Raw genomic sequence first — 16,935 nt, 5'->3', positions numbered from 1 at the left:
AAGCTGTAATTTGGCACAGTCTTATAAAGACATGGGCACCTGATTTTCTGTGATAGAGAACTTAAAGGCTTTAAAGCTGTTCTATGGCTTGACACCTAGAGCAAGGGTCTGAGTTCTAAAGCTCCAGTTCTTAGGCATCTTTTAGCACTGGCTTACACTTCTCCCTTACTCTCATTATATTTTCTTTCATGTATAGTCCATGTGCTCCTATATTTCAAGGGAAAATGGTGACCAGTACTGATTGGTCTTAGTTATTCTATGACAATATTATTTTAATGAAAGGTGGGGCTTAGCAGAATAAACCAAAGTCCTTTTGTATTATTCAGTTTTGATTCATTGTGAAAATGATGAGCCATTTTTAAAAAGGCATGCATGAATGGATGAGGAAATAAGAAACACTGCAGTATATTTGGTTATGGGTGATTTCTGATTAAGAGTTACTAAACCATTTTCTCAATGATATTCAACGCATTTGCTTTTTTAAGCGGCAAATGTAAATTTGTGTATGTAAAATAAGAGATAACTTTAAATTGACCTTTAAAACTTCTATTGGAATACTCTGGTAAAGGAATGATTTACATAACTGATCAGCTCAAAGAAATTGTATTATAATGACAATAAAGCTACACTTGTTGAGCACTTACTATGTTCCAGGGTCTAGCCAAATCACAAAAAATGAAACACAGAGGTTAGAAAACTTGCCCAAGATGATGCAGCTAACCAGGATTTAAACTGGGTCATTTTGACTACATAGCTCAGGTTCTTGACATAACACAATACAGTATAAAAAAAAAAATGCAGTCACCATAAAAATACAAAACTAACTGGCAAGGGTTTGAAGATTAAGATTAAAAAACTTTTTTTTGATTGTTTGTTTTTTTTAAAAAGGCCTAGGGATGTAGCTCAGTGGTGGAGAGCTTGTTTAACATGCACAAGAAGGGTTTGATTCTCAGCAACACAAAAAAGAAACAAGAAAAAAAAATAACAGCAACAACAAAAAAAACCCTAATGTTGACACTAAAAAAATTCCTGATCTGGTAATCTGATATTATTTTGAGGATGAAGAGTATACATCCAGCTTCGTGTTTTAAGTTCCTAAAACCTTAGTGATGCTAAATAAATTTAAAGTCAATTCCCACAGATTTGGCATATAAACAGGAATATAATAATATTCACAGGCAAGCTGCAGAAATAAAATATAGTCTGCTTAATGGAGCTTAGTATTATAATGGTAATGAGATATTATTTAAAAAGTTATTTCCTAGCTGAACATAACTAAGACATTTAAAATTAGATACAAAGTGAGACTGGTAAATCTAGTTTTATGTTGTAATATCCTGTGGGTCATGTCCATGAAAGCGCTGGTGAATCCTGTCTGAAGAAAGAGATGGATATTATATGATATATAAAATCCAGGGAACTTCTATTTGTTTCAATTCAGTTTGAAAATTTTTCTTGAGTACCTCCTATAAAAATTCCAAGCTATTCACACACAGTACAGGCTACAAAATGAAGGGCACATGCAAGCCTTATAAAGGAACTAATTAGTAAATAAAGAAGGCATTTTGTAATGCTAATTGTTACTATTTAAAATTCAAACCCAAGCAAGTAGCCTGACCAAAAAATTTCTAAGAACTGGGCAAGCAGGCTGAAATATAGCACAAAAGACTGAAGTCCACTCTATACATTCATACAGTACCTGGGAGCTGAATCTGTGAACATCATCAGAGGCACTGACTAGATCAATGGAAGACATGGAGGAAGAGCGACTATAGGGCTACCAGAGACAGACAAAGAAAAAACCAAGTAATCAGAACAAAGGCACAACAGAGCATTCAGTACCAACTTCCAAACACAAGATAAAGAAAGAGAAAACAAAGCACTATATGAAACAAGCACAGCAGCAAGTGCTGACTTCATGCACCTATTATGTATTATGCTCCGAAATCATTCCAACAAGTATGTAGTGCTTCTAATAATATAAAATAACACCACTTAACCCAAAAGAAAGCATTTAATGTAACTGGTTATTCTGGTTAGCTATTTTGGAATAGAAGCCCCCTGCCCATTTTGCCCTTAAATAAAAGAGAACATTATGTTCAGACAAGATTTATGAACTGTTTTGAAGAATATATATGGAATACCACATTAAAAAAACCCTCACTACCTAAATTCATGAAAAGTAAGAAAATTTACACTACAGGATAGCTCTACCAACAGTGAAGAATACAGGTATACTTGTAGTAAACTCTGACACTAGCTTACCTTTTGGACAAATCTATGAGTCCCCACAGAAGAAAAGGCATCTCCAGATGGCAAGGATGTAGGCCAATGTAACCGGACTTTTTCACTCTGTGACTAAAAAAAGTCAGATATTGTTAAGATGAAATGATTTTAAAGTGTATCTTGAAACTCAAGAATGGATACTGTAACCTTAACTACCAACATTTAATTAGTAAACACTTTAGTATCTCTAAATATTTGAATTATGAAACTATTCCAGATAGAAGCCTTGCTTATCCTGACACCTCAAATATCCCAATTCAGTTTCTTCTTTCAGATTCTGTAGATACTATATTAGATTAGGGTAAGTTCTTTGACTTTTGCTCCTAGTCAAACCCTTTCGCTCACTACCTGCATAGCACCACTTATCATGAGTCAATCTTAACACTGCTGCCAGCTTTCTTCTGTTTAAACTCTGGCCAGATCATTCCAATCATTTTATTACATCAAGGGTCTGCAGGTCTTACCCACAAGTTTATGTGTCATTAGAACCACATTATTTCTTTCAGATATGTTCTTAAAATCATATCATGTATGTGTCACTGCCTCTTTTCCATGGTATTGAGCCTTTATCTCATCTAACTCCTGTTAACCTGACATTGACCCCCATTCTCCTCTTCAGCTTGTCTAGTTTCTTCTCATTTATTCAACAATTATCTAACTAAAAATAATGTATCAAAAAATGCTATGTTCTTGGGGATATATCCAAAAGACTGTGACACAGGTTACTCCAGAGGCACCTGTACACCCATGTTTATTGCAGCACTATTCACAATAGCCAAGTTATGGAAACAGCCAAGATGCCCCACGACTGACAAATGGATTAAGAAAATGTGGTATCTATACACAATGGAATTTTATGCAGCCATGAAGAACGAAATGTTATCATTTGCTGGTAAATGGATGGAATTGGAGAACATAATTCTGAGTGAGGTTAGCCTGGCCCAAAAGACCAAAAATTGTATGTTCTCCCTCATATGTGGACATTAGATCAAAGGCAAACACAACAAGGGGATTGGACTATGAGCACATGATAAAAGCGAGAGCACACAAGGGAACGGTGAGGATAGGTAAGACACCTAAAAAAATTAGCTAGCATTTGTTGTCCTTAACACAGAGAAACTAAAGCAGATACCTTAAAAGCAACTGAGGCCAATAGGAAAAGGGGACCAGGAACTAGAGAAAAGGTTAAATCAAAAAGAATTAACCTAGAAGGTAACACACACGCACAGGAAATTAATGAGTCAACTCCCTGTATAGCTATCCTTATCTCAACCAGCAAAAACCCTTGTTCCTTCCTATTATTGCTTATACTCTCTCTTCAACAAAATTAGAGATAAGGGCAAAATAGTTTCTGCCGGGTATTGAGGGGGTGGAGGGTAGAGGGAGGGGGCGGAGTGGGTGGTAAGGGAGGGGGTGGGGGCAGGGGGGAGAAATGACCCAAGCCTTGTATGCACATATGAATAATAAAACAGTAATAAAAAAAACTGCTGTGTTATGTGTGGTCATCTTCTAACTATACAGAAGACAACGGGTAATTTCTACTCAACACTGTCTGAATACAACTGCTAATATCTCATTTCTCATTCACCAATTTATTGCATACATCTTTCTGTATGTTTGCAAATTATATAAATTAAAAATGTGATATGAGTGTCATTTGGACAACAGATATGCAGTGGCTTTATTGCTGATCAGAACCTGTAGAACTGATTTTATGGACTACTGAAGTTTACTACTCTATAACATTAACATACTGTCACTATTTTTGTCATATTGATGTGTACGGTTATTAGACAAGGAAAATCAGGGGTTGTATGATGACTGTTTTGTAGAGCAGTTGCCAGAGTGTTAACAGACTGAAATTAAATTGTTTTATGAAAATGTCTTTTCCAAAAGCTTGTAAGAGTTTTCATTGTTGACCCTCTTAAACCCAATTTAACCACTATACTGATATTTGTAGAATAGTATTTTAGAGGAAGAAGGGATGTTTTATTTTGCATCACCCACCTCCCCCATGCTGAGGATGGAACCCAGGTCCTCACAATGCTAGGTGAGAAAGCTCTAGCAACAACAACATCCCTAATCCAAAAGAGATGCTTTATATTATCCTGTCAAGCTCCTTGTTTCAGAGATTTCGAAAACAAGGCCCAGAGAAAAGCTAGTGATAAAACTAAAAATAAAACTAAGGTGTCTTGACTCAACAGTTCACTGTTCTTCCTAAAACATATTCTAGGACTAGAGATGTGGGTCAAACAGTAGAGTGCTGCTTTGCAAGTGTGAACCCCTGAGCTCAAATGCCAGTCCCTACCAAACAAAACATCCCATTCTGGAAAACAATGAAATGATGCTACTTGAGATCATATTCTAGGCTTCCAAAAGTATAGCCCATTCAGGAACTGAAAATTCCCACTTTCAAGGAGCACCTTCTGAGTAAAAAAAAATGAACAATAAGCTTTACAAACTGTGACATGAACTTTTTTATCACTGCCTTAGAAAAATATAAAGAAAAATAAGTTAGAAGTAAACAGGTGATTTATTGCAGATGATTTACTCTTAAATGGGCATAATAACCATGATTGCCTTAGTAATGACAGGGAATGAACATTTCATTTGTAGTATAAAACTGAAATACAAATGATTATTTCCAAGATAGTTCATGGCCACAGTTCATTCATATTTGCCCAACAGGCAATTTCTACCTCAAATAGTATAACTTGAGGAGGAGGAGGAGGAGAGGGGAGGAGGGAGTAAAAAAATCTATCCTCCAGCACTATCTAGTGGTAAAATGTGATAACTGCACTGCTACAGAATCAGAAGGCAAGGGACTGAATTTTTGCCTTGAAACTAGTTTAGAGATTTAAGAAATACTTCCTTCAGTTTCCACAGAAGGAGCTGTATATAAATGCTGTGAATCCAATGATGACTACAAAACATTAGAGTAAAAGTGAGGAAAAAAACTGAAGGTAAAGGTAATAAAGGCAATAAATTAATAAAAATTGGATGGTCCTAACAGAAAAAAAAATCTTAAATTTTTGATAACCTTTTACCCAGACTAAAATACAACTATTATGATGGTTAAAGAAGAGTTAAAGTTTGATACTTCAAGGGCAATAGGAAGAACATTTCCATTTAAGTCCATGCTAATTATGCAAACTTCTTTGAACAAATATTGGTCTTTTTTTTTTTTTTTGCTTAGAAATTAATATGTAGAGGAACTAACTTAAAAGATTCTTCTCACTTATGATTCAAGGTACATTTTTTTTTTGGTGATACTGAGGTTTGAACTCAGGGCCTCCCACTTGCTAGGCAGGTGCTTTAGCACTTCAGCCATTCTATAAACCCTATATAGTTAATTTTTATGTTATTGTTCACAGCTTTCAAAATTTATCAATATGAAATAACATACATCCAGGAGTGAATTTCAGTTTAGAATTTTAAATAAGATATACCTGTTCTTCTATTTTATCTTGTCTGTCAAGAGCAGCTTCAACAGCATCAAAGAATTCTTCTTCATTAATCAGACTATTTGGGCCTTCCTAGTTAAACATACAGGAAAAATAACAACAACAAAACCAAAACCAAACAAATCAGTTGATTTAAGGAAATGTAATATATTGATAACCCTGTTATTAACTCTAGGGGAAAGTTAAAAATTGACTCAATACACTAAACTAGTCAGTGCACTAGGTAATATCACCAACAAGATGAGTAACATATGCTACAGTAGGTATTGCTATGGGTTAGATCTTGCAGTATAGTATAGACTAAATCTTTTGTCAGCAAAATACTCGGCTTTTTCCTTCACAGGTTGCTTTTGTTCTTTAAAATGAGTAAGTAGGTAACACTAAAATTAATCATCCACACAGGAGAGATAAAAACTTGTTCTATAAGGTGAACAGGTCTAAAACTGAGCCTTTAAAGCCTGTATTAAATTTTGCAGGCAGTGAAATGTATCTATTTCAGACAAAGATTGACATTTATATATATTAACATTGGGGAACAAATTATATAATATTTAGACTATTTAAAAATAAAGTATTAAATCAAAATCACTTTGGGGATAGATATAACCCATGTGTTTTTTCTACTAAGATCAAAATATAAGTCATACTTCATAATCTGGTCCTCCAAAGTGGGATTTTTTCTTAAGTTCTGTCATTGCATTCTTATATGCTTCCTCTATTCTTCTTCTCTTTTCATTTTCCTATGAGAGACAGAGAAACTTTTCATTTGAAGCAGGCATTTAATTATAATGAAATGAATTTTATAATTTAACTAAAAAAATCACTCCTGTAAAATAGTGTTATTTTGCCCCCCAAAACACTTTTTTGTAGGCTATATGTTACACAGAAGCTATCATCTTATAGGTATATTATGTATTTAAATGTTTTTATGATGGTCAAGAAAATGGGCCTGTGATTATATAAACTAGAACTATGGTCACCTCTTGGGGTGGTGGTATGGTACCGATCAGAAGGAGAATGAAGGAATTGTCTAGAGTGCTAGAAAAGTTATCTATCTGATGAGTGTGGTTACAGGGATATACTGGTATGTAAAAACATATTAAGTGGTATACTTAAGTTTGGTAAATTTCACTGTATGTATCCTGTCTCTTAATGAAAAAAAAAAAAGAGACTAAAACAAAAATGTACAACATAGCAATATTAAACAGACTTAGGAGAAAGTAAAAAAAAAACCCATGAAATTAGTAACTCTGAGTCTATTAAGGTAAGCAAACTTATCTTCAATTAACAGATTTTCTGCTATTAACATGGTTAACTAAAATTGTCTAAGCTTAGAATTTTTGTCTCCTTGGATGTGATTGGCTAAAAATTAACTGTACTTCTAGAGAAGAAGGGATTTTTATTACAGGTAACCATAAAAGTCACCAGTAAATAATATTAATTTTCAATTAGCTGAAAGAATACTTGAACTGACATTATAAATTTACATAAAAATATAATGTAAATAATCCTACTATTAAATAGCTGTTATTATTATCATCTATTTAAGTGCCTTCCTTAGATTTTAAGCTCCTCGAGGGACTATTTCCTGCTCACAGAAGGCAAGAAAATACTTTTGGAATGAAATGGTATCAGTGAAACCACATTGTTGTTATTGTATTTTCTTTACCAATTCTATCAATTACCTAGAAGATATATTTATTGATAAACAACTTTCTGTACTCAGGAACTTTATGAGTATTTGCACACTCAATAGATGCAGCTCAAGGACAGACTACTTTCTTAGCAGGTGCAAGGCCATGGATTTGAGTCCTAGCACCACAAAAAAAACCAAAACAATATAAACAAAAAACAAGAAACCAAGACTTGGAAGTTCTTAGAGAGGTGGTGGTAGGAGTTTGAACTTAGGGCCTTACACTTGCTAGAGAGGTGCTGTACCACATGAGCTATGCCCTCAACCCTTTTTGCTTTTTCAAGTGTGGTCTAGTGTTTTTGTCTGGTGGCCTGAACAGCTGTCCTCCGACCTATGGCCTCTTGTGTAGCTGGATCACAGATATACCATGCCTGGCTTATTTACTGAGATGGAGGATCTTGCTAACTTTTTGCCTAGGCTGGCCTCAAACCATGATCGTCTTGATCTCTACCTTCTGAGTAGCTAGGATTACAGAAATGAGCCATTGCACCTAGTCCTACAGTTTCATTTTCTACAGCTTCAGTTATTTACAGTCTATAGGAAGGGTGAGTCAGTAAGATTTTGAGAGAGAGAGAGTACATTCACATAACTTTGTTAGAGTACATTGCTATAACTGCCCTGTTTTATAAAAAGTTACTGCTGTTAATCTCTTACTGTGTCTAATTTAAAAATTAAACTTTGTCACAGGTATGAATGTATAGGAAAAATCTTATATTATATATAGGGCTTGGTACTATCTGTGATTTTGGGCATACACTGGGGATCTGGAAACATATACACCTGGCAGATAAAGGGTATACATTGTTAGTTAATATGGCTTACTCTCACTTGCACTTGAAAATTCTTCTAAAATATAGGAATCTTCTTAAACATATAGTGCTATTCAAGTCCTTTGGCCATGCTGTCATTACATCATATGACACTGCTTTCCTTAGTGTCTTGCTCAAATTTAAAGACCTTCAAACAATGTGAGCAATAAAACTCAATGATAAAATGGTAAGATTCTGACTGATGCCTAACCTAGTATCCAATGGTGATATAATCAGAACAGAGAAAAATTCCTCTAATTCTGTTACTGAACACCTTTAGACAAGTCTCTCAGTTCCCCCATTACTAATATCACAATTTAAAAATTAAGTATAATTAAGAAAGTATGTTATATAATAATTGAATAAATCACTAATGAATCTTGTTAGGAAAATGAGTTTAAGATTCCCACAGTGTCAGAGAAGTACTCCCTGTTATATTTAACCAGATGAACTCTTCTCTTCCATAAAATGATAGTGTTAGACTAGAACTAGATTTAAAAAGGTATGTTTCAGTTCCAGGATTTTATTATTTTACTAAAGTTGAACTATAAACAGAAGTTTTCATACTAAGCAAATTCAGTGAGCCAAACTTCACACTAAAAGCTTGAGATTCATATTGTAATGATATTATCAGTACTGTTGATTAAACAAAGGTGGGAAAATGGGAACAAAGGGTAAATGTTCAAACAACATAATGTATGTTAAATGATACTGAATGACGATGGAAAAATACATGGCTATGAAGGTAATAGGTAAATGTTTAACTTTATAAATTGATATTTAAGTTAGTTCATCTAACTTAAAATACAGTTTCATGCATCACAAACTGAAAGTGAGTAATGCTAAATGGATCATTACTTCCATGAAACCATGACTAATACCACAATTTTTTATTAAATAGAATCAAGAAAGTATATTGCATATAACTGAATAAATCACTGATGAACCATGTTAGGAAAATGAGCTTAAGGTTCATATGAAGTGTCAGAGAAGTACTACCACCTGTTATTCTATTAACCAAGTAGGCTTTTCCTAAGAACTTGTTTGTTTTTAATGTTCAATAAACATGTAAAACTTAAAATCTGATTTTTTTAAAAGGAAGAAAACTAGTCTTACCTTGTCCAGCCTTTTTTGCCAGCTGTCCTCCCGTTTTACCATTAGTTCAATACAATGAGAAAGTGTAGCAAGGATCCCAGCAGTAGTTGCTTTAAAAGTTATTGCTTCCCCTTTAAAGTCTATACCATTAATTCCTTTTGGTGTTACATGTGGAAATACTGAAAAAGAAAGTTATTCACTGAAAATTTCTCAAATGAAGAAATAATTCTTTATCACAATTTAAGATTATAAAATGTTTATAAAGCTAGCAAATCAGAACAGGTTTTTGGATTATAATTATTTTCCTGTGGACCAAAACATTTAAGAAAGTCCTATCCATGCTCTATGAGAAAAGCTTTGAGGCAGCAGCACACAAACTTAAGTCCTTTTTTTCTAGATTTGAATTTCCTGAAACCTATTTGCTGTGCTGCACCCAAGTGAATCAAGTGGTAGGAGGAGTAATATTTTAACAAAACACTCTGACAGCTTAAAGAGCAGGACCTAATTAGGGCAAGAACTACCTTACATTTTAAGAAATCTAGAATTAAAAAAATATCTAAAGATAAACGGTACAATAAGTGAATAGAGAAATTAAAAATAAACAATCAAATTTAACTCTATGACCAATGAACACATTAAAGAGCTTTTATGGTTAGCCTTTGAATTAAAGATCTTAAAACTCATGAGATACAAACGAGAATAATCATCTTATTCTACAGCTAATAAATCATCCCAATAGAGCCCTTATAAATGAAATCGTTTACACTTTTGACTTAAAAACCTGTGTAGATACGAGAGCAACAGTACAATCTGTAAAAGAAAAAAAAAAGATGAAAATTACTTCATCAAAATTTGAAATTTCTTCTCTTGAAGATGTTGCTAAGTAAATGAATGGATAAGCCACAGACTGGCAAAAAAATCTTTTCATGGTATATATTAATTAAACCTTTGTGTTCATAATATGCCAAGTAAACTCAAAATGCAGCAATAAACTGAGTAAATAAACACCAATAAAAAAAATGCTGGGGAATAGGGATGTAGTTCAGTGGCAGAACACTTGCCTAGCAGGCTTAAAGTCCTGAATTCTACCCCCAGCAACACACACACACACACACACACACACACCCCTACCCTTACATACACAGAAAAATTAATTTAAAGAAGAGATACAGATGGCAAATAAGTATATGAAAAGATATTTAATATCATTAGTTACTAGGGAAATGCAATTTTAAAACACAAGGAGATAGCACAGCATATCAAGGTGTCTGAAAAAAATTTTGGGGGGGAGTACTAGAGTCTGAACTTAGGATCTTGCATTTGCGAGGCAAGTACTCTACCACTTGAGACATGTTCTCAGCCCTAAAATGTCTGAAATTTAAAAAGACCGACCATACCAACTGCTGGTAGAGATGTGGAAAACTGGACTCTTATTTATGGCTATTGAAAAAGAGTCTGGAAGTTTTTTTAAAGTTAAAACATACATCTACCATATGACTCAAAGCCATTCTACTCCCAAGTATTTAGCCAAAAGAAAGAAAACATATACTCATGCAAAGGCTTGCTGTATATGAAAGTTCACAGCAGCTTTATTTGTAATACTCCAAACTGTAAATAACCCAAATTTCCACCAAGGGATGGATAAACAGACTGTGATATCAATAGAACACTACTCAGAAATGAGAAGAAATCAATACTGATACATACAATGATAAATTTATAATTTTAAAAAGCCAGCTTCCCACAAAACCTCATACCCTATAAATCCACTTGTATTAAATTCTAGAAAATGTAAACTAATCTACAGTGACAGAAAATAAATCTACGGTTAGTTGGAAATTGGGGAGAGGGGTATGACAAAATGGATGAGAAAATTTTTGACTGTGACAGAGTATAAACTATCTTGTGTTGATAGCTTCTGAAAATATCCAAACTTTAAAGCTTTTAAAAAGCCGGTTTTCTTTATAAGACTAAAACCCTTTTCTATCATTTTTTTTCTACCACTCTTGCCAAGATTATTGCTTTATTACAAATTATCAAGTTAGAAATTCAAAGACATCTATGTAAGAGAATGTGTGTAACTATAATAACGGGTCCTCAAATGCTAAATGTTGGCTAATTTGTATACTGAAAAGTCAGTAGAAGATGAAAAGCAACATGAAATAATCTTTGGGGAAAAAAAAGCTCTAGAAATATAGGAATGTACCTCTTTAGTTGCACTTACTATTTCCAAAAATAGACATCTCAAATTCTTTCCAAAATGATACAGGGGTAATGGAATAGATTTTTAAGTTTTTCACATTTGAGAATAAGGATCTCACATAATAAGGCCTTTGAAATAGACTTTATCATGTTACATCTATTAGGAAATGAAAGACATGAAGAGACAAAACCTAATCTTAATTTGTCATCCATTAGGCTCCTCTAAATATTGGTACTTTGATTTTTGCTCCAAGTCTCTTGTACTATATAATGTACAACTACGTTTAATATTGATTGGAAAATTTAAGCAAAATCCCAAAGTACTTGATTCTTTTGGATGAGCTTATTTATTCAACTCAGTGCTTCTGGGGAAGACAAGGGGAAAAAAATGTTCTTAAACACAGTAACATGCCTTATTTTACCTTGGGAAAATGATAGACTACAGTAAAACAGCTGAAAATATATGATCATGCATATGAAGGGTAGAAATAAGAAAATAATCTACACATCTAGATTTCTATGTATGGAGGCTCCAAAAATTATCATTTAAATTTATAGTTCAGTTTAACTCTGACCATACACACTTCAAAACTCTTGTTTTCTGAGTTTGGGTCTTGCTATGTAGCCTAGGTTGGCCTTAAACTCAACATCAAACTCTTGCCTCAGTCTTCTGAGTGCTGGGATTACAGACATGTGCCATCCTGTCTGGCTTCAAAACACTTTCAAAAGTACTAACACTTGGAAAACACAAGGACACTGTGAGCTAACAACAATCCAAAAATAAAAACAAATGAAGACAGAAGGTGAAAGACTTAGAAGCCACACATTTTATTAACACTCTTGGCACTGTTTTGGATGATGGACAAATTATAGGGGGAGTCCTATAGTTTCCATGTGAGGAGTTTTTCAAATTTCCTCATTAAATGTTCTAAATGATTGTGTGTATGGTGCAGGGGGTAGAAAGAGACTGGTAGAAAAGTATTCCCAAACACACAGAATGGCAACTTTTTAAAAATTCTCCTCACCAGTTTACTAGGACAAAGAGGACACAAGGTTAAAGACTATAGCCCAAAGTCAATCAATTGTTTTGGGACTACTGGCCTATTTTAGATATTATTCTAACAAAATAAGCCACAGTTAAAAACTGAATTTTAAATATTCTCATATGAGAAGTCTGTGAGATAAAGCAGGGTTAAGTATGATTTGTGGTCCGAATTCTTTGTTCAGATAGTATACAGTATGTGCACATGGAATTGGTGGGGGGAATGGACAGGATAATAGTCAACACTTGATGAGTAATGAATATTCCATTAACATTACATTTCTTCTCAGTGAGTTTCATTAAAAGCATACTTTGATTTCATAAATCAATATTTACCTCCATCATTTTAATGGTGGATGAAAATAATAAATTATTTACAAAATTATGAAATTATAAATTATTTATAAGGCATAGATATGTTAGAAAATTGATCAAAAAAAGCCTGAAATGTAGTTAAATGTGACAAATGAAAAATACATTAAGACAATCTACAAAGGTAGCCATCTTCAACATTTAATATAATTTAATTATAAAAAGTAAGGGCTTAAAGAATAAGAATTTTGGGAATATTTTTCATGGTAGGTACAAACAGACAACTGTAACAGACTTCAGAATGATTTAATTTAAATTTAAAATACAAAAAAAATCTAAATTTTAAGACACTTTCCTTCCTTCTCCCTTCCCTCCCTCCCTTTCTTTGTTGCTGAGCTAGAGATCACCTGGGGCCTTATCCATGATAAGTGCTTTCCACACTGAGATACAGCTGCAGCCCTTAAAAACAGGCTTTATTGAGATATGATTACCTTACCATAAAATTCAGTCATATAATACATTCAGCTCAATAATTTTAGTATATTCAAAATTGTATAATCATTACCATAATCAATTTTAAGACATTTTCATCAAATGCCCCTGAATCTCATATCCACCAACAATCACTCCTAATTTTCCCAAAGCCCTCTGCCCTAGGCAACCACTAATCTCCTTTCTGTCTCTATTAATTTGCCTCTTCTGGACAATTCATATCAGTAAGCATAAAAAAGTGGTCATTTTTGACTGAGCTCTACTTAGCATGTTTTCAAGATTCATCCATGTCACACAGTATGTGTTATTAGTATTTTATTACTTTATATGCTCAATAATATTCCACTATATAGCTATATCTATGTTACATTTTCTTTATCCACTCATCAGTGGACGGACATTTGGGAAATTTCTATTTTTTGGCTGTCATGACTAATGCTGCTAAAACAGTAATGTACAAGTTTTATATGGATGCATGTTTTCACTCCTACTACACACATACCTATTATGCATGTTATATTCATGTTGCAGTAGAATTGCTGCTCAAGTGATTATTCTTTGACCTTCTGAGGAACTGCCAGACTGTTTTCCAAAGCAGCGATATCATTTTACATTTCTACCAAGTGTGTAGGAGGGTTACAATTTCTCTAAATCCTTGCCAACACTGTTACCGAATGTGTTTGTGATTGAAGTCACTGTGGTAGACAGGAGGTGCTATTTCACTGCATTTCCCTCATGGCTCGTGATGTTTGAGATCTTTTTAAGTACTTATTTGGCTAATTATGTTTCTTTTCTGGAGAAATGCCTTCAGACATTTTCAACTTGATATATCTATTATTGATTTGTAAGAGTTCTTTACATTCTTTAGATACAAATCCCTTAATTATTAAGATATATGATTTGCAACTGTTTCTCCTATTTTATGAGTTACCTCTTCACTTTTTTGATGGTAGCCTTTGAAGCACAAAGGTTTTAAATTTTGACAAAGGTCAATTGATCCATTTTTTTTTTGTCACTTGTCTTAAGAAGACTTTGCCAAACCTAATGTCATGAAGGTTTTTTTTTTGTTTGTTTGTTTTGAGAAAGAGTCTCACTCTACAGTCCAGGCTGGCCTCAAACTTAAAATTGTCTTGCTTATCTCCAGCGTTTTGGGATTACAGCTGGGCACCAACACACCCAGCTTCTGTATTTCTTCTAAGAGTTTTTCTCAGATCCACTTGGAGTTAACTTTCGTATGTGGTATGATGAAGAGTTCAACTTCATTCTTTTATAGCTTCTCTAGGATCGTTTGTGGAAAGATGATTTTTACCCACTGAATTGACCTAGCACCCTTGTGAAAGCTGAATTGACTATAAATGTGAGGGTTTATTTCTGGACTCTCAATTCTATTCAAGCAATTTAAACTTATGTCAACAGTACACACTGTCTTGCTTACTGTTGCTTTGTAGTAAGAAACTGGAAGCTGTAAATTATTTTGTTTTTTGTTTTTAAGACTGCTTTTGTGGTTCTGAGTCCTTTGCATGCACATATGAATTCAGCTTGTTAATTTCTTCAAAAAACCTACTTCAAAAAACTTTAAGGACTGCATTGAATCTGTACATCATTTTGGGAAGTACTGAATTGTTAAACACGGGTGGGATGTCTTTTCATATATTTAGGTATTTAATTCCTTTGATAATGTTTATAGTTTTCAAAATATTAGGTTAGTGGTTCCTTTGTTATTATATTCTTATTAAAGTGTTAATTATTTTATTATTTTAATGTTATTATAAATGAAATTATTTGATATCACTTTCAGGTTATTCATTGCAAGTATATAAAATGTAATTGATGTTTTATACACACTTGAATAATTTACAGTTTTAGTAGTTTTTAATGGATTCTTTATAATTTTCTTTATTCAAGATCATGACATCTACAGATGGTTTCAGATTCGGATTCCGTTCATTTTCTTTTTTTTCTTTATTCATATATTCATAGGTACATACATTGTTTGGGTCATTTCTTCCTCCCTGCCCCCACCCCCAACCACCTCGCTTCCAGGCAGAACCTGTTCTGCCCTTTTCTCCAATTTGTTGAAAAGAAGACATAAGCAATAATAAGAAAGACAAAGCGTTTTTGCTAGTTCAGGTAAAGATAGCTATACAGAGAGATTCCTAGCATTGCTTCCATGCACAAGAGTATTACAACCTGAATTGATTCATCTCTACCCAACCTCTTCACTACTTCCTGGTCACCTTCCCATATTGACCTCTGTTGCTTAAGGTTACTGTATTAGCTCCTCTACATTGGGCACATCAAACACTTTCAAGTTTTGGGTTTCCTACCTATCCCCATTCGTCCTGTATGTGCTTTCCCCTTGTCATGTGACCCAAGTCCAACCACATTGCTGTATTTGCCCTAGATTTAAAGTCCACATATGAGGGAGAACATATGATTTTTGGTCTTCTGAGCCTGGCTAACCTCGCTCAGAATGATGTTCTCCAGTTCCATCCATTTACTTGTGAATGAAAAGAGTTCATTCTTCTTCATGGCTGAGTAAAATTCCACTGTGTATAAATACCACATTTTCTTAATCCATTCGTCAGTAGTGGGGCATCTTGGCTGTTTCCATAACTTGGCTATTGTGAATAGCACTGCAATAAACATGGGTGTGCAGGTGCCTCTGGAGTAACCTGAGTCACATTCCTTTGGGTACATCCCTAGGAGAGGGATTGCTGGATCATATGGCAGATCTATGTTTAGTTTTTTTAAGAAGCCTCCATATTGTTTTCCAGAGTGGTTGCACTAGCTTGCATTTCCCCCAGCAGCATATGAGGGTTCCTTTTTCCCCACATCCTCGCCAACATTTGTTGTTGGTGGTGTTTTTGATGATAGCTATTCTAACAGGGGTGAGGTGGAATCTTAGTGTGGTTTTGACTTGCATTTCCTTTATGGCCAGAGATGGTAAGTTTTTCATGTGTTTTTTGGCCATTTGAATTTCTTCTTTTGAAAAAGTTCTGTTTAGTTCAGTGCCCATTTCTTTATTGGTTCATTGATTTTGGGAGAGTTTAGTTTTTTGAGCTCCCTGTATATTCTGGTATCAGTCTTTTCTCTGATGCATAGCTGGTAAATGTTTTCTCCCACTCTGTGGGTGGTCTCTTCAGTTCAGAGACCATTTTTTTGTTGTACAGAGCTTTTTAATTTTATGTAGTCCCATTTGTCCATCCTTTCTCTTAGATGCTGAGCTACTGGGGTTCTATTGAGGAAGTCCTTGCCTATACCTATTACTTCCAGAGTATTCCCTGCTCTTTCCTGTAGTAACTTCAGAGTTTTGGGTCTGATATTAAGATCCTTGATTCATTTTGAGTTGATACTAGTACAGGGCGATAAACATGGATCTAGTTTCAGTTTTTTGCAGGCATCTACAAACCTATAGATGGTTTCAAACTTGGATGCCTTTCATTTTCTTATTAAAGAAATTAAGAGTAATTTTCTTTTCCTTCCTGTATTGTCTGAGTTTCTTTTTCTAGTTTGCTTGTTTCAGTCACTATCTTTCAT

General features: G+C 34.1%; 1 protein-coding gene across 3 annotated transcripts in view; it reads right to left on the bottom strand.

The window, feature by feature from the left end:
• The window catches only part of Cert1 (ceramide transporter 1), a 119,847-nt gene that overhangs the window by 19,969 nt on the left and 82,943 nt on the right, over positions 1–16,935 (bottom strand). For 2 of the 3 annotated variants that reach the window (XM_074077274.1, XM_020185696.2), the window contains 5 exons: positions 9,369–9,526; positions 6,398–6,490; positions 5,736–5,822; positions 2,266–2,358; positions 1,700–1,777 (listed from right to left, as the gene is read on the bottom strand). In XM_074077274.1, coding sequence (XP_073933375.1) covers positions 1,700–1,777; positions 2,266–2,358; positions 5,736–5,822; positions 6,398–6,490; positions 9,369–9,526 — 509 coding nt within the window. The remainder of the gene's footprint in view (positions 1–1,699; positions 1,778–2,265; positions 2,359–5,735; positions 5,823–6,397; positions 6,491–9,368; positions 9,527–16,935) is intronic. The other variant, XM_020185697.2, reaches the window with a different exon arrangement.

The sequence above is a fragment of the Castor canadensis genome, chromosome 6 (assembly GCF_047511655.1).
Source record: "Castor canadensis chromosome 6, mCasCan1.hap1v2, whole genome shotgun sequence".
Classification (NCBI taxonomy): Eukaryota; Metazoa; Chordata; class Mammalia; order Rodentia; family Castoridae; genus Castor; species Castor canadensis.
The sequence above is the reverse complement of the archived record's forward strand: the minus strand, read 5'-3'. Positions and strand labels throughout refer to the sequence as shown.